The sequence below is a fragment of the Penicilliopsis zonata genome (genome assembly GCF_001890105.1).
Source record: "Penicilliopsis zonata CBS 506.65 unplaced genomic scaffold ASPZOscaffold_2, whole genome shotgun sequence".
NCBI classification, from domain to species: Eukaryota; Fungi; Ascomycota; class Eurotiomycetes; order Eurotiales; family Aspergillaceae; genus Penicilliopsis; species Penicilliopsis zonata.
Genome location: NW_019208912.1, coordinates 921,572 through 938,919, shown reverse-complemented (window position 1 = coordinate 938,919; position 17,348 = coordinate 921,572). Strand labels below are relative to the sequence as shown.

The 17,348-nt window shown below is 52.5% G+C and overlaps 7 protein-coding genes across 7 annotated transcripts; 5 read left to right on the top strand and 2 right to left on the bottom strand.

Moving 5' to 3' along the window:
* Positions 1-38: 38 nt before the first annotated feature.
* On the top strand, positions 39-489 carry ASPZODRAFT_1056534 (hypothetical protein). Its single transcript, XM_022720913.1, has one exon. The coding sequence runs from the start codon at positions 152-154 to the stop codon at positions 377-379; it is 228 nt and encodes a 75-aa protein (XP_022584401.1). The 5' UTR covers positions 39-151; the 3' UTR covers positions 380-489.
* Positions 125-3,327, top strand: ASPZODRAFT_109735 (hypothetical protein). The gene is made up of 2 exons (XM_022720984.1): positions 125-886; positions 993-3,327. Exons 1-2 carry the CDS (start codon positions 599-601, stop codon positions 2,970-2,972), a joined length of 2,268 nt encoding a protein of 755 aa, XP_022584400.1. The 5' UTR covers positions 125-598; the 3' UTR covers positions 2,973-3,327.
* On the bottom strand, positions 3,322-5,412 carry ASPZODRAFT_128449 (hypothetical protein). The gene is made up of 4 exons (XM_022722029.1): positions 5,286-5,412; positions 4,959-5,217; positions 4,574-4,875; positions 3,322-4,510 (listed from the first exon to the last, which is right to left on the bottom strand). The coding sequence occupies exons 1-4, from the start codon at positions 5,330-5,332 to the stop codon at positions 3,502-3,504; spliced, it is 1,617 nt and encodes a 538-aa protein (XP_022584399.1). The 5' UTR covers positions 5,333-5,412; the 3' UTR covers positions 3,322-3,501.
* A 353-nt stretch (positions 5,413-5,765) lies between these two features.
* Positions 5,766-7,547, top strand: ASPZODRAFT_22602 (hypothetical protein; the record flags this gene model as incomplete). The annotated part of the gene is made up of 4 exons (XM_022727897.1): positions 5,766-5,841; positions 5,916-6,176; positions 6,234-7,302; positions 7,365-7,547. 3 exons carry the CDS (start codon positions 5,766-5,768, stop codon positions 7,094-7,096), a joined length of 1,200 nt encoding a protein of 399 aa, XP_022584398.1. The 3' UTR covers positions 7,097-7,302; positions 7,365-7,547.
* ASPZODRAFT_12999 (hypothetical protein) lies at positions 7,245-7,651 on the bottom strand (the record flags this gene model as incomplete). Its single annotated transcript, XM_022722405.1, has 3 exons — positions 7,245-7,302; positions 7,365-7,547; positions 7,629-7,651. 3 exons carry the CDS (start codon positions 7,649-7,651, stop codon positions 7,245-7,247), a joined length of 264 nt encoding a protein of 87 aa, XP_022584397.1.
* Positions 7,652-7,849: 198 nt separating this feature from the next.
* ASPZODRAFT_128445 (hypothetical protein) lies at positions 7,850-9,236 on the top strand. Its single transcript, XM_022722028.1, has one exon. It carries the CDS (start codon positions 7,935-7,937, stop codon positions 9,153-9,155), a length of 1,221 nt encoding a protein of 406 aa, XP_022584396.1. The 5' UTR covers positions 7,850-7,934; the 3' UTR covers positions 9,156-9,236.
* A 1,490-nt stretch (positions 9,237-10,726) lies between these two features.
* ASPZODRAFT_149341 (hypothetical protein) lies at positions 10,727-15,268 on the top strand (the record flags this gene model as incomplete). Its single annotated transcript, XM_022725481.1, has 5 exons — positions 10,727-11,353; positions 11,417-11,535; positions 11,599-11,948; positions 12,031-12,835; positions 12,895-15,268. The coding sequence occupies 5 exons, from the start codon at positions 10,727-10,729 to the stop codon at positions 15,266-15,268; spliced, it is 4,275 nt and encodes a 1,424-aa protein (XP_022584395.1).
* Positions 15,269-17,348: the final 2,080 nt, after the last annotated feature.

The following is a 17,348-nucleotide window of genomic DNA, read 5'->3' as shown; positions in this document are numbered from 1 at the left end:
AGATTTCGCAGTGGCGATCAAGAAAAAAAAAAAAAAAGGCCGAGCGTGTAAAATTGCCAGTGAAACAAGGTAAACCGACTAACGCCTGAGAGAAAGAAAACCACAAATCACACAACTGTGCAACCGCAAGATTATCGTATGAGTCAATCAGATGACGCTGGGACTCGCAAGAGCGAAATTTAGGCAGTTCCAGATGCTCCCTTTTGCAGGTCGCGATGATCCGCTTGGCCCGCTTAACTCTAAGTATGACTCGGTCATTGACAGGCGACAGCGCTTTTCTTCTTCCCAACTCCCTCGGTCTGACCTGTTCACTGCTTGTCACTGCGTTGGCTTTTCCCTCGTCGGCCTAATATTTCCGTCTCCCCAGTCTACGGGCTAGGAACCTCGGTGTGTGAGGTTTGATTCTCGTCTGTCTCTGACGGCGTCATTGTCCATTCAGCGTACGGAGGACATTCCAGACGGCAACCCCGCCACGAACAGCCCGCATCTCGATTCCGGTTTTTTTTGTCGGCTGGAGAGCTTGCCACCGCCGTGGACTCTTTGCTGAGATGTGTGGGCTCTGTTTATAACCTATTTTGTCTGATCTGCTTCGATCATCATGCCGATATTCCACGATCCCGATCGGCAGCAGTACGATCTGTGGTCGACGGAGGGGGGGCGGGATGATAAGCATATCAGACGCTCTCGAGAGATCTCGTCGACCAGACGGCGATTCGATGAGGCTACGGACTGGGAGCTGGGCGATACAGAGATGAGCGGTACGTCTGCGGCGGCCGCAGATCGCACGACGTATCTCGACATGGCGAGGTTGTGTCCGGACGATAGAGACGAGGTGATATTCTCGATCAAGCGCAGCCAGCGGTTCGCTTGGATGCACGATCTCGCTGTATGTGACCAGTGTTTTTTTTTTTTTTGCTCTATTGCATTTTCTATTGTTCTATAGAACAAGAGAGTCTTGTAAGGCCTTTTCCAAAGTACTAATTGTAAATCAGTCGGACAGAGTTATTTCCAACGAAAACTGGGTTCCCGAACCGAGTCCGAAACCAAAACCCCTCGGTGATGTGACAGGTGAAACGACCGGTAGCGATGAGAGTCTACGGGGACCACCAGAGATCGAGCGTCCCAAATCGGCCATGCACTCGGGGGATTTCAGAGAGGGCGACCTGCAGTCGCTACATCTCCAAGACCAGTCACAGCGGATTGTACTCCCCCGCCATGCAGATGTGTCTCCATTTGACCGTCTGGGTTCTTCTCCAACTACTCCATGGTACACCCCATCGTTTTCATCCGCGTTGCTGCGCAGCCAAGCTCCGTCGGATCATCCATTTGAACCGGCTCATATCACTCCTATCGGCCGCTCGCGAGCGCCATCGCTGGGCTCATTCTCATCTAGCTACGTCCTGAAGGCTCCAACCAGCCCTCTCGTACACCAGGCGAACAATACAGACCTGGATTTCTCGCCGATGCCGGATTTCATGGACATGTCGGCCGATCGGTCGTCGTCCCCTACCACGGAGAAGGCGACCCGTCGGCGAACATTACCCCCAGAGACGTTCCGGAAGCTCCAGGCCTCGCCTTCTGCTCCGCCTGGGTCATTGAATTTTCATGCTACGGCGCCGTCCGTCAAGCGGGGTCAATCGTTCAACCACCAATCTCATCATCCTCGACGATCGTTGACCTCGGCGTACAGCCTCCAACTTGCATCATCCATTCAACCCCCCTGGCTGCGTGCAAGAAGGCCGTCTTTTGCATCGGATGCGTCCCCAAAACACCATGCTCCCATGGTCGGATCCTATGAGGAGTCGATCCTGCGGGGGCGAATGTCCATGAATCCATCAAAACCGCTAGATTTCACCGCGCAGATCGGCGTGTTGGGCAAGGGGAAATGCAAAGCAAACCTCAAGTGCCCACCGCACGTCAGCGTTCCGTTTCCTGCCGTCTTCTACAGCTATCCTACCTCCGGTAGTGGGCGCTCTATTTCAGACGACAGTCCAAGCCCATATGTGGGGATGATCGATCTGGAAAATTCTCTACCAAAGGATGATTCCAAGAGCAACAAATCCCGTAGGAATTATCATCATTATCATCCCCATCCCACCGCTGGGGAGGAGATATGGGCTGATTCGCTCGTGGATTCTGTCCCTACCTCTACTACCGACAAAGATGCTCGACGCAGACGCGAGAAAAGAAGCAGACGGGCGGAATCGCCCCGGTGTCCACCTGGAGGCTGCTACAGGATCCCTCAGCAGGGTCAGCTACAGATCATGATCAAGAATCCGAACAAGACGGCTGTCAAGTTGTTTCTCGTGCCCTATGACCTAAGCGATATGGAACCAGGCACCAAAACCTTTATCCGGCAGCGAAGCTATTCCGCAGGCCCCGTTATCGACATGCCCCTGACGGCTCGCAAGAATTTGGGCACGGATCGTCCCGAGGCATCTTTGAACGCAACCGAGGACCCCCATGATAAACCGATCTTGCGATACCTGGTTCACCTGAACATCTGCTGTCCCTCGCGTGGTCGTTTCTATCTCTACTCCACCATCCGAGTTGTTTTTGCCAACCGCGTGCCCGATGGCAAGGAAAGGTTGCGCAACGAAATTCAACTCCCCGATCCCCGGTACAGTCCCTACAAGGTTGTCCGCGAGCCTGTTCTGAACGCAAGTGCCAAACTGGCTGCACAACCCGCTCACAGGAGACGCAGTGTTTGCCAGCAGAACCTGGTTATGAACGGGCCAGGATGGGGTCTACCTTCACAGAAAACACCGTCGCCTTTGACCGAATCATCTCCGCCGTGGCGAGGCGCTGAGCACAGCTCTGGGCCTGGAACCGGAATCGAGGCTGTAACGTATTACAAACTCAGCAAAGGCGACTCCAGGTACGGTGGTGTGTCCGGCAGCTCCGACGCAGGCGAAAGCCTGCTTGCTAAACGGCTTGGAAGACTGGACGTACAGAAGTCCTGTGATCAGTAGTTTATATATATAGGGTCAATTGTTTGACTCACGTCTGGCCCAGAAACAGGCCGGGGGCCGTCATGCGAATACCCTTCCTTACTATACACCTCTCACTAACAGCAGATTCAACCGATTTTTTTCTCCCTCTCATTGCTTATCTTTCGACAAGGTAGGCCGTCACGGCACATGATACCCGACATTGAGTATAATCACTTTGTTTTATCGTTTTTTTTCTCTCTCTCTTCTTGACATGCAGGTCAAGTCAAGCGGTATCATATCTTGGCGTTCATCTGGCCTACAGGTTTATAGGAATAGGTGATCATTGAATATACTATCAAATCAACCCTAAGAAAATAATACATAAGTTGCGATGAATTCTATCTCATTTAGACTTAGTAGCTATGCTGTATTATTTGTAAACAAGTGAATTGATTACCTTACTATCTACAAGGTCTAGATACAAGCAGTAGACCTGCTCAGAACTGTTTACCAACCATCATAACCAAAAGAACGGTGATGGGTACAGACAGCCCCGGGCAGGCAGTTTTCAGCCCGCATGCTCTACGATCTCGTTGACCAACACACCATCCTTGATGTAGCTCTTGATCTGTTCGGGGACAGGACACTCCTTGGTGTCGTCGTCTGTGTTCTCCTTCGGGGGCAAGAGGACGTTGATAGCAGTGCACTTGCTGGAGAAGAACTCGGTCTGCAGGCTCTGGGGGCCAAGGTAGACGGTGGCGCCGTCGACCTGGTCGAGAAGGACGGTGGGAACGGAGCCGTCGATCTGGACGGCGAACTTGAGGCACTTGACGACGTCGAGGCTGCTGACGAGCGAGTCGACGATGATGGAGAGCTCCGTGCAGTTATCGATGGCGATGGCGTTGGCCTTGTTGTTCACCTTGATGATCGTCTTGTTGCACCGGCTGATCAGGATCGACTGGTTCTGCTGCGCTGCCACCTCGATGATCCCGGCGTTGTCAAAGTTCTCCAGGATCCACTTGTTGCCTTCCAGCTCCTTGCGCGCCGGCTTGCGCGCCCGCATGCTCTCGGGCTTGGGCTTCTTGCTTGGCGCAGGGGACTTGCCCCGCACCGCGCTGCTGCCGCTGCCGCCGCCGCCCGAATGATCCGGTACCGTCGAGCTAACGCGGAGGTTGGGGTTCTTGTGTGTCATCTCCGACTTGTCAACCTTGCGCAGACCGGACGTCACTGCATCGCCTTTATTCAACTGCTCAAACACAGCAGACATGGCACCTGGGCCACCTGCAGCGGCGGGCGCAGGCGGGATGCCCGGTGGGGGGGGTGGCGGAGGCGGGGGCGGAGGAGCGCCCCCGGGCACAGAGAGGCTTGGAACCGGCGGAGGGGGAGGGGGCGGCGGAACAGAACCAGCAGCGGTGGCCGATCCGGGGCCTTCCTTGATCTCCCTGAGGGCTGCCTGGGCATCGATCCCGCTCTTGTCATTCCAGGTCAAGCCTTTGGGGTAGTGCTTCTTAAGGTATTGCGCCAGAGATTTGAAGATCTTGTAGTAGGCCTGTATGTACTGCACATGGGTGGTGTCCCTGGGTTTGTCAGCATCACCGCCCTGTTACGAATATTCATTCATCAAATAAGGTGTGACGTACTTCTCCTTGTACTCCTTCAGCACCTTGTTTCCGTAGTATTGGACGCCGCCCAACGTTTCACTGACAAAATCGGCGGGCTCAGTGACCAGCACCCACCCTAAGGCCAGAACACCTTCGGCAATAGCACTCAGGTGGTCAAAAACGGGAGACTGGCGGTTGGACTCGCGCAAGTTGTTGATCGTATCAGATGCCTTGTGCAGATCGGTCATAAGCTCCGGGGGTTGCGGTTCGGGCTTTTTCGCCTTGGTGGACACGTAGATATAGGTACGCTCGGCTTCGAATGCTTGCAGGACCGCTTTAGACTAGTTGCCATACCATCAGCATGATTATCACCACCACCATCATCATCATCATCACTTCGTCGCGACTTTCACGGGGGTTTTACCTGCTCCTCAACCAACCCTCCGATCTTCTCGCCGAGGTCGACAAAGTTCTGAACATCACCCTTGATGAACGCATCAAAGTCTTCTATCTGGGGAGGGAGCGGTTCCGCAACGGGTACAATAGGTGAAACAGCCTTGGGCTGCTCAGGCGTAACAATATCCGACGCAACCACGACGTTCATCGAATCTCGCGCATCGGGGACGCCGGGGCCATCGAGCGACATGGCCATATCCTCCAGGCGGGAGGTTGCGGCCTCAAGCCTAGTATTGTCAGTCACTATTAGAACAACGAACGAAAACAATGTTAGATTCAAGATCCAAACACCTACCGCTTGATCAAGGTGGTCAAATTATGCATATGGTTGGGATTCGCCATAGTTATCGATGCTGGTCCGAGGACACGTTCAAAGGGCTATATAGCACCAAGACACCGCTATACTAGGCACAAGAATCTCTCTGCACCCAACAGACACAGGAGGAGCAATTTCAAAGAGACGCACGGTCAGCCCCTGTCCCACGCAGCTGGATAGGGTCAACAACAACAGCAGCGAAACGGTTGCCTGACTGCTGAACACTTGTTGCTCCTGATGATTCCTGGGCGGGAGCTCCTTAGTGGGTCGTTACCATACCGTACCACAATACGCTGCTCGTGCGTGTCAAAGCATGACGTTTCGGGGTATCATCCCGTATATCGTGGGCTGTCCGTTATCGTCCCACTCATCAAGGCCGCTATCTCGATCATACATGATTAGGCACTATTCACAAAAAAACAGAGCGAGAAGCATTTGGAGAGTCTATATAGGCCCGGGATGGCAGATGAGGGTCGTTCTGCGGCAGATAGGGGCAGCGATGTCGATTTCTGCTCTCTAGCCATGTTCATCCTGGGTATGGAAAGACCGTCCTGTCCGTCTGCAACAGCGTCGCGCTCTAGAATACTGATCCATCTCTGGCGTATGCAGACGAGATTGAATTTGGAGACTCGCGACCGGCTGTGAAGAATGTTATTGGGGGTGCGGCGTCGTTTGCTGCCGTCGGTGCACGGCTGGTGGCAGGAGACGAGCATGCGCAGGCTGTAAGCTGGATTGTTGATACCGGCTCGGACTTTCCTCACGAAGCGTTAGACGTGATTAATTCGTGGGGGACGAGCTGCGTGATCCGAGAGGACAGGAAGAGACTAACTACTCGAGCGTGGAATGGCTATGGAGTCAACGAGAAACGCGGTAAGATCTGGGTATCCTGTTACGGGACTAGACTGGAGCTCATATTGACAAATGTAGATTTCAAATACCTGACGCCCAAGCTGAGGATGGAGGCATCAAGTCTGTCAGAGGCTCAGGTGCTTTCCAGGACCTTCCATATGGTTTGCTCCGCGTCTCGTTGCATTTCTCTAGTCGAGGCAATTCTGGAGAGACGAGAGGAGCTCCGGCGGAGGAACAAGGCCCCGTCGGCAGCTCATGCCGCGCAGCGACCGATTTTCGTGTGGGAACCAAACCCAGACCTCTGCACACTTGAGGAACAGGAACAGTTCTTAGTGGCGAGCCAGTACGTGGACGTGGTAAGCCCGAACGAACTGGAGCTAGGCACGCTGTTTGGCCGTAGCGGGTGGAGCGAGGACAACGCCGATGATCGAGAACTGGTACGGAGAATCCTCGACTCGGGTATCGGTCCCCAGGGGGAGGGCTTTCTGGTCATCCGGTCGGGGAAACAGGGGAGTTACTCGTACTCGAGGACACATCAGATCTGGCTGCCTGCCTATCATCAACCGGGGGAGAATGTCGCGGCGGCTACGTCACCCGTGGTCGATCCTACAGGCGCGGGCAATTCTTTCCTAGGCGCCTTGGCTCAGGGACTGGTGAGTACAGGCAGGGCTCCCGACCGAGTCGTCGACTCCGTCCTCTCGGGTTCTACTACCTGGAACCGGGTGGTAACTTCCTGGGGCAGACAAAGGCATGTCATCACGGCCCTAATTTGCGCCACCGTTGCAGCCGGTTTCGTGGTAGAACAAATCGGTGTGCCACGAATCTCGTGGTCGAAAGAAGGAAAAGAACGCTGGAACGAAACTGAATTCACGGAACGAGTCCGTCTGTACACGCAGCGGTTATATAGAACAGTTGAAGAGTCCCCCAGCGACATCTGCTGATGGATTGATCTCGACCGTTTTGAGAGAGAAACACCTTCTATTTGTCGTACAGCCCATAGTAATAGACATAGAATATTGGAAATTGTCCGCTGTCCCAGAAATCATTCCACAAATCACTTTGAAGCACCACCTATACCCACACCGATATCTATGACTCGTTCTTGGCGGCCTGTGCTTTTTCGTGTTCACGGATCTCCCTGCTCCAGCTAAAGCAAAGGGGGGGATAGATTAGACCATATCATCGTCGATTGAGCAGAAGGAGACTCACTATCGGCTAGGGAAGAACCGGCCAGGCTCCGGGAACCGGTCGCGGTGTTCGCGGTCCGCACTGATGCTCCAGGTAACCGCCGCAATTCCAATCACCATAGCACCCATGATGGCCGTGTTGGCTTTCCAGTTCGCCGGCTGAGCGTACCAGCCTCCAGCAGGAGACCAGACTTCCTTGGGGTAGCTAACTGCATTAGCAAAACTCGTCATAGTATTCGAAGACCACGCAAAGAAAACGCAGTCTGCAGCAAGGACTGGCACTAACTAGATCTTTCCGCCGCCGCCCATTGTGAGAGATTGATCAATTGGTGGACAAGATAGCAGTCGCTGGACTCGTAGCAGCAGAGGAAGACGTCGACCCTGAGAGAGGTTGTGTGCTAGTCCGTATATAGACTAGCGTGTCATCAAGTCACGAGTTGCCGGTCCCGTGATTCCCGTCGACATTTTTCGCTCAATCGAGAATCCCGTCCGGGAAAGCACCAGCTCAACAGCCACAGTGTGAAGACGTCGGTGGATCGGTGATTTGTCTGTGTTTGTCTTCCTCGTCGCCCTTTGAGATCCAGTTTCCCAGATGAAAAGGCTGCAGCTCCAGCAATGGAGCGGCTCAGCCCTTTCGCCGCGGGCCCGACCTGCCTGTGGTCGTCTGCTGTACGCTGGTCTCCGGAGGCAAACCACCGTGTCATCTACGACAACTGATGCTGCTCCGGCGGCAGATGCGGGTGTTGCTACTTCCAGACAGCTTGCTCAGGCGCCCGTCTTGGCTGCCAGTTCCCAAATGTCCCGACGCCTACTTCCCTCTCCGCCCGTCGAGGCGGCACGCGAGTCTGCCAAACTGGCCGCTCTGCACGCCCGACTCTACCTTCCCTCGAGATTTCCGTTAGAAACGTTGGCCCGGACGCTGGTACATGCGTCTGCCGACCCGAACGCGGACTTTAACAATCAATCCCTGGCCACCCTGGGTGACGACCTCCTAGCCTACTACGCAACAGAACACCTGCTGTGCACATACCCCCGGCTGCCACTGACGGTCGTCTTCGCAGCCATGTATGCCTATGTGGGGAAGAAGACGCTGGCTGCCATGGCCAGAGAATGGGGCGTGGAACTGGCCGCCGCGCCCGGGGGGGAGGTCGATCCGGGCCTGTTGCAGTTCCACCGGATCACACCCGGTACCAGCCTGAATACCGGGCCGATCACAGGCACCACACGGCCGAACGATGACCGCACATCGTGGCGGAGGGGGATGACGTCTCGGGTTGTATATGACGACCACTTCGGTGAGCCGACCATGGCGCCGGGGGCTACCCAGCAGAGCACCAGCAACATCACCCCTACCGTTACTGCCGAAGAGGCCAGCGCGACCTTCGTGCGGGCCATCATGGGTGCCATCTACCTACATGCGGGCCGGCCGGCGGCCAAACGATTCTTCTCGCAGCACTTCCTGTCGCGACACCTTAACATCTCGGAGCTGTTTAATTTCTCGCAGCCGGCACGGGACCTTAGCCGCCTATGCGCCAGGGAAGGGTTCGAGTCGCCAGTGGCCAAGATCATCAGCGAGACCGGTCGCAAGAGTCGTCACCCCGTTTTCGTCGTGGGGATCTTTTCTGGCAAGGATAAACTGGGCGAAGGAGCCGGCTCCAGCCTTCTCGAGGCGCGGTCTCGGGCAGCGGTTGCAGCCCTTAAGGGCTGGTACCTGTACAGCCCGCTGGACGTGCGAGTCCCCAGCTCCATGGAGGAGGATGGTGCGGCGCCCTGGAAGCCCGTGTACATCGATCCCGGTGAGGTGGTTGTATAAGAAGAACAAGGTTGTACACTTGTGGTCAGGCGCTGATTCTCTTTTTTTTTTCTCACTTACTGCCCCGATGGGGAGGACCTCATAAGATCAACTATATTCTTTTTTTTATGCAAGAATATCATCCTGTACATTACGGAAAACTGCTATTTTATTTTATTTCCTTCAAAATCACTGTCTTCTCTTGTCTCCTGCTTGTTCAGCGAGGTGTCTGGAATCATAGACTCAACAAATCTCCGATCTACATGTACTTCTGACTTGAGTAAAATAATAGTATACTTAACATTATAATAGACAGGCGATACCTTGGTATATATTCTTGACTACCCAAGGTACCTTCTAAGTCAGTTGCGGACTACTTTATATAATTGCAAGGTCGCGACAAAGGTAGTAGACAATTTGACAATAATTATTTCATCTTCTTAATAGTCTAAAAGACAAAATATACTACGTGGTGAACCACCGCAGACGTATTGAAGCCTTAGGCTGTCTTAGTCCCAGACGTTGCCATGCAACTGAGCAGATCTCGATACGGAGTACCACCACCACACCACTACCACTCCTACCTAGTTGATCTGTCTAGCTGCAGGACGGAGACAATAAACAACGCCGGTCTGTATGCTGTACGACTTGACCTCTACTGTCAGATATCTATCAAATTACCGGGAAACCCCTAATGGAAATCATTTAAAAAGAAAGGTCTTTGAAAAACTAGCGGGCTGGTACGTTGTTTACTGCATGACCACGGAATACCATTGCATCGGCTCGAAGAAAATCTAACACAGAAACCGAGTACAGTTATTAATATTAGACCTCGAAAGCTATTCGACCATAATAAAAAAAAAAAAGAAAGGAAAAGAAAAGAATATCTGAAGGTATTTATACTGCAGTCACTGGCTGGCGCAAACCATGGTTCGTGCTGATTGTAAACAAACGACAGAAAGAAGAAGAATAATAATAATAAATCCCTCGCTACGCGATTCTACAACACAACACAACCACAACCATCAATTATTCCCTCTACGTCCCATATAGGTACCTGTTACTGCGTACTTGCCTCCTGCATACCTTCTTCCTGTCTGTCTGTCAGCTGCAGAAAAGTGGCAGCGCTTATCGGCGTCTATTTTCGCTTATCACCCCGTGGCTGTTCTTTCCTGAGAGGGGGATTCCTCCTTCTCCGCCCTTCTTGCGCTCCTTCCTCCGCTGCGAATAACCTCAACGCATCCTCCTTCTGGCTGTTTCTGGTCGCTCGCTCCTCCTCAGGTGAGTGCCCTCTTCCTTCCCTGCGAGCAGGACTCGCTGTGGTATTTCTTTCGCTCGTCCTGCCCCCCCATTCTCTTCCTCTCTCTCTCTCTCTCTCTCTTCCTCCTCCCAACACAGTGATAGACCGGCTCTCCTGTAAGATCTGCTTCGCGTTGATCGCTTACGCCTCTTTTTCTTTTCGCTTCTCTACCTGTGTTACTACTTGTTCTTGCTTCGCCTTTTCCATTCCCCTGCTTCTCTTCTTGTCTCGTCTCTTTTGACTTCTGCAATTCGGTTTCCTTGTCCGTCTTAATAAATTGCTGCTAATCGCAATGGATACCGACAGGTCTGACGTCCGCTTGACTCGGGCGTTGCTCGCAGTCGTCCTCACCTTCCTCTTCAGCCTCAACCCTCTCAAAGTCATCTTCTACCTCGCCATCTTCTGCCTCCTCTATGTGCTCCTTCTGCTGAACCCCTCGGAGATTGGCCTCTTGATCGCCAACATGGAGCAAAAGGCCGCAGAGGTCCTGGCGGTCCTCAAGAACCACAACCTTGCCATCGACACCAAGGTCGCCCATGTTACCAGCATCAAATCGGACATCAAACAGAAGAATGTCCCCGAAGGCGCCGTGGCGCCCATCTTTGAGGGCCTGCGCCTCGCCATGGCCTCGCAGCATTCGTCCCTTCTCGGAGCCGGTTTCTCCACCCTCGGCCATCTTCTTAAGCGCCTGTTTATTCAGGACCAGCACCATATAGTCGCTCACCAATGCCGCATCCTCTTCCCTTTGCTCTTGGAACGTCTTGGCGACCACAAGGATCGTGTGCGCCAGCACGCCGCCCAGGCCTTTACCGATCTATGGTCCGCCACCAGTGCGGAAGTCGAGCATCATGTGTTGGAAGTTGCCCTGGTGGGAAAGAACCCACGGGCTAAGGAGATGAGCATGATTTGGCTCTGCAATGTCAGTTTCCCAACGCACCTTCCTAAATTTGAACCCCCCCCCCCTCCTAACCACTTTCCTCAGATGACCAAGAACCACGGTCTGCTCTTTCGTTCTCATGTACCCAGCCTCGTGGTGTGTCTGGAAGATGCCGATAGTGGCGTACGTGAGACGGCCAAAAATACGGTCATTGACCTTTTCCAGTGAGCTTTTCTCTACTATCTCCTGCTTTCCCTTTTCTTCTTCTCACACCAGCTACCCAAAAGGAACGCTCCTGCTCGAGCAAAATCTGATTTGAAAAAACAACTTGCCACTCATAACGTGCGCAAATCGATTGCCAATGCGATCCTTACCAATATTGGACTCGGATCGGCAGACCATGACAATGCGCCTCCGACACGCCCTGTCTCGCGTGCCGAAGGACTTCATCGCCCGGCCTCTCGTGCCGACGGCCTCCATCAGCGTCCCATCTCTCGGGCCGAAGGCCTTCATCGCCCGGCTTCTCGTGCCGAGGCTCTGCACCAGCGTCCTGTTTCTCGTGCCGAAGCACTACATCAGCGTCCGGTGTCTGTCATGTCATCTCATTCGCTCCACCCCGATGACCTCTCGAACGAAGGTAGGAAGTTGTGCCCCTCCCCCCATTCACAGTATCGGTATATGGCTAACTTTTTTTTTTTTTTTTGTCTCTTAATATATAGAGCTGGATATCCCCAAATCTCGTCCTATTGCGCTCAAACCGGAGCGCCCCCGGTCCACTGTCGTCCCTCATAGTGACAGCATTGACTCTCTTGCCTCATCTGCCGCTGGTCATGCCATACAGGACAGTGACAACATTGAGCCATTGAACATTGCATCTACCAGAGATATTGACGACCTTGTCCGCGAGATGATGCCTTACTTTGAAGGGAGAGAATCGGAGGATAACTGGCTCTACCGTGAGAGGCATGCTCTCACTCTCCGTCGACTCACCCGCGGGAATGCACCGCACCATTTTTCCACCCAATATATTGCCGCCATCAAGACGCTTCTTGATGGAATCTTCAAGGTGGTCAACTCATTGAGAACAACCTTGTCTACGACTGGATGTCTGCTCATCCAAGACATTGCCGTTACGTGCGGTCCCAAACTCGACCCTATGGTGGAGATTATCGTTCAGAATCTCATCAAGCTCTGCGCGGGAATGAAGAAGATCAGCGCCCAGAACGGCAATGACTCGTTTGTCGCCATAATTGAGAATGTCACGTACAACTCGCGCATCTTGCAACACGTCTCCAGCGCTGCCCAGGACAAGAACGTCCAACTGCGCCTCCATGCGACAGGCTGGATCAAGACATTGATTAACCGGCAAGCGCGTCACCAGATCTCGATCGATCATGCCGGCGGACTGGACGTGGTTGAAAAGTGCATCCGAAAGAGCCTCGCTGACGCTAATCCGGGCGTGAGAGAAGCGATGCGTAGCACCTTTTGGGCCTTTTACAAGGTTTGGCCGGACCGGGCCAACGAGTAAGTCTTGTCTTAAACCCCCCCCTATACTTGTATTTTGCCGACTGACGGCTCTCTAGAATTCTTTCTTCTCTGGACACCAAATCGCGGTCCTTGTTGGAGAAGGATGCATCGAATCCCAATGCCAACGCATCATCCTCGCTTAAAGGATCGACCGCGTCACGATCTGCCCCGTCGAAGAACACTTCTGCCATTGCCAGTAGGTCGGCATTGAAAGATGCTATTGCTGCACGAAAGAAGGCACACCTGAAACCCGCCGACAACTTGCCCCCGCGTCCCGAGTCTGCTCAATCTACATTTTCCGAAGTCAAGACTTCCGACCCTGCTCCCAAATCGTCTACTGTCCGCACCGTCCCCACGGGGGCTCACGTCTCCTCTTTGTCTTCGGCACCCATGAGACCGGCAATGAAGCCCCGTCGGCCCGAGTTGAACCGCCCTGCGACGGCGGACCCGTATGCGTCTCGTAAGACGACCGGCACCGACTCATCATCATCCAAGCCCAAGACGTCTACCACCATCGTTTCCGGCTCTCCACGTACCACTACTAGAGCTAAAACACCCTCGAAACCATCCAGCGCTTCCCGCCCAAGGGCGGCCAAGGCGGATGCGATGCACCTCAGCTCGACCAAGGCCAAGCCAAAGAAATTAGACATCTCAAGTTTCCGATCCCAGGATGTCCATGCTGTCGGGTCTCGCTCCCGCACCCACTCCAATGCGTCTGACGACGATCTGGCTCACGCAAATTTGCTCGATAGTGACGACACTCCTGGCTCGCCAGCCTCTATCGCATTGGAGAGTCCCACACGATCGGTCACGCAGCGACGGATCGCTGCTCCCCAAGTCGAGCCTATCCCAGCTGTGGATCTTCTGGCTGCCACTACCCAACCTCTAGATTATCCAGTCATTGAATCTTCGCCAATGATAGATTCCCCCCATCCTGTGTCTGATAATGACCTTTCTTCTTTTACCCCTGCATTCGCGGTCGTGGCCGAGCCGGAGGTCGCCCCGAAACCCGACCCTGTACAGATCTACGAAGACCCGGCAGTCCCCGCATCACCTGAAGTTGAGAATGACCTGATCTCCACTGGGCCCGACCAAAGTATTTCTTCTCCTGAACTCTCCGCTGTTGTTGCTGTTGTTCCCGATGAACAGAAATCGGAAAATTGGGTCAATGCAGACACTCTCGCACACGACCAGCCAGTGACCTCCGCTGATGAATCCTTGCTGGTTCCATCATCCACCTCCTCATCTTCGCCACCGTCCCGCAAAAGCGGCGCAAATGTTACCCAAACGTTGCCCTCTGTGCAGACACCTGCCAACTCGTCGAACAGCATCGGCAACAATCCGATTCCACTGTCTAGCAACGTTTCTCCCTTTGACCCCTTCAAAAGCCTATATGACCCAGCATTGTCGCTGACAAACACCCCCGCGACAACCAATAACAATGAGAACAAAATGCCCCCGATGGGCAAGACTCCTTTGGCCCACCGCTCGTTGGACTCGAAATCCAATGCCCTGGAAGAGATCCCGACCAACGAGCCTGCTTACAGAGACAACAAGCTACCCCACCCTTTTGAATTCAAACCACAAGTAGACATTGAAAACCCCACTGCAGGCACTGAACAATCCCACCGCCGCTGGAGAAAGATCGAGATCTCCGAGCGACGAAGGAGCATCAGCCCTCGATCCAAGGATCCCGAGCAGGCGCGCCAGATGCTGACCAAGGGCGTCCATCGGATCCGCAGTCAGAATATGGATATTCTTGGCTACCGCAAAATGCAAGGTCTGGTTCAGTACCATGACAAAATGTTTAAAGACGAGGGAAGATACGACGACCTGCTGTTGGCTCTCTTGGATGAACTGGAGAGCGTTCCCGATGAGAAGCGAAAGCCGTTAGGGCGGCCACTGGACCTCAAGACCCAGGTTCTGGTGACGATCCGGCTCATGTTCAAGTACAACAATATGTACTTTGCGGCCTACTACCCCAAGGCGATGGTGGCGCTGGTGAACGCCCGCAAGGGATATGAGTCCAGCTGCCATGTGGTGAGTGGGTTGGATGAAACCGCGGAGGATATTGTTGCAAGGTGTAAGCCGATGGATGTGATCACTGCTGTTCTGGATCTGTGCGAGACCGAAGAGAGGTCCACGGAAGGATACCGGGCGATTACGATGGGCATTTTGGTGCTGAAGAAGATCATCTGCCGCCTGAACAATGCGAACACCCGCCTGCCCCCCGAAGGCATCGACCGTATTGGCAAATTCGCCGCAATGTTCCTGGCTAACGACCAGCCTGAAGTTCGACGCCAGATGATTTACATGTGCGTGGAATTCCACACGATGCTGAAGGGCGATGAGCCCTTGTACTGGAAGGTTATCGGGCAACCCCGGGACACCACTCGGAACCTCCTCACATACTACCTCAACAAACCATAAAAAGTTCCACTGTTCCACTGTTCCACTGTTCCCGGGGGCCCGCGGGCTCATCGCCCTTTTGTTTTTATGTACATAGTTTTGGATTCATTCAGCTAGTATTCTTATAATCAATGACTTTTGATCCATTCTAGTGCATAGTAGATGGTATGTAGATAAGGCACTGTCGGGTATATACAACTCCCACTAAAGTGGACTTGATTCCGATTATCGGCAAGCCAATGGCCGGGGTCGGTGCATCTGATTAGATTGATAAGAATAAGATGGTGATGGGATCGACAGTCTCGTTCTATCCCTGTCAAGAAAGACTCCAGACTCACCGTCAACAGAATCAAGGATCGACTGGAACTGAAAGCAATATAGAATACCTATTATTTATCCTGCTACTGCTATTGTCACTGCCACTGCCACTGCCACAGCTACAGTTGTTGCTATGTTACCATTGTACAAGTCTGATGTCATTCGATCTGACCAGATCTTTTGCAGAAACTGCTTGGCGGGCGCCCCTCCGTGTCCACCTGCAGCTCACCGGGATGGAGACGCATGAAGTTTAACCAACTCTGTACTAGTAGTATCTAGTAACCAGGATGATACCAGGTACCTAAGGTACGGAGTAGTTAACTATGTAGTAACTAACTAGTTAACTACCTGGTAGTATTTGTAAAGTACTCTGCAGAGATAAATGACACTACTGGAGTACACTGTCCACTCTACCTGGTCGAGGGTATTATTAGTGTTGCAGAGGATAGTAATGCTGACGTTCTTTTTATCCCATTTGTCTGTCACTATCACATGAGTAATAGATATGGAGTATAAGAAATAGAGCAATCAGGTGTATACTGTACAGTACACTGAGTACTGAGTACTCAGTACACTGGTACAGTAATAGGGATCATGTGACACCCAAATCACCTGATATCATGTGACGATCGAGCAAGATGACTAATTCCCCAATATCCTGCTCTCTACTCCATACTGTGGTCATGGCATGGCATGATACTCGAATGACCACTAACCACTCATCACCCAGGTAAGTACCTCTATCATATGAATCTAGACGCTCCCCCTAGGTACCTCTATCGCATGAATCCAGACGCTACTCCACAGGCTAGCTGCCAGAAGCACGGTGCCATGGAGCCTGGGCCCAGGTGGAGTACTAAGTACTACTACTATGTAGACTTCTATATAATAACTACATATTCACTAACTATGAGGTAACTAGTGGGTAGAAGGTACATATGGATCCAATGACCAATTGTCTGTTATCTAGTAAAATATGTAGGGGGTCTCTCCGGTAGATCTACAGAGGATAATCTAACCATACCCAGGGACACCTGAATCATAATTCTAATTCTTGACGATCGTAATAAATAGCTCGCCCACATGAGTAGAGTAGAGCATAGATATAATTCGTTATAAGAGTAAAGCACAAACAGTACTATAATATATAGTAATATGAGAGTACTTGTAGGTACTCTACAAGTAACTACCTAGGTAGTTAATACTAGGAAATTAGTAGGACCTCTTCCCACTCTACCAGGTACTTTATTAATTCTTCAGTAATGAGTCTAGAAAAGTCTACTAAATAAGAGAATAGTAATTCCTCCTGTCTAGTAACTACTGCCATGTCCACGTCTATTCCACTCCTCATCTCCACCCCTCCGACATGGCCAGAACCGCCCGCCGCGCCGTGTCGATCTGAAACACTTCCATCCTCCTCGAGTTGTCTCCCTGAGCTGGCAATCAAGCATAGCGGACAGAGGAACATAAAGACAGGGACAGAAAGAGAGAGATATATGTATCCTTTTTTTTTCTTTTAAAAAAATTAAATCCATCCCCTTCAGTCGATTATTCAGTGAGTCTTGCCGTCTCCTGTCTCCTGTCTCCTATATTGGCCTATCCCCTGTCTCTGGTCTACTTGTCTTTAGTAACTAACCAAACTCCTATCCACAGACCTGAAACGCTCCTCGACAACCTCAATCAACCCCAAAACATCTCGATTGACCGCCTTGATCCTCCTCCTTCTGCTTCTTTCGATACTCTCCCTCCTCTTCCTCTCTTTTTCCTTCTCTTCCCCCCTCTC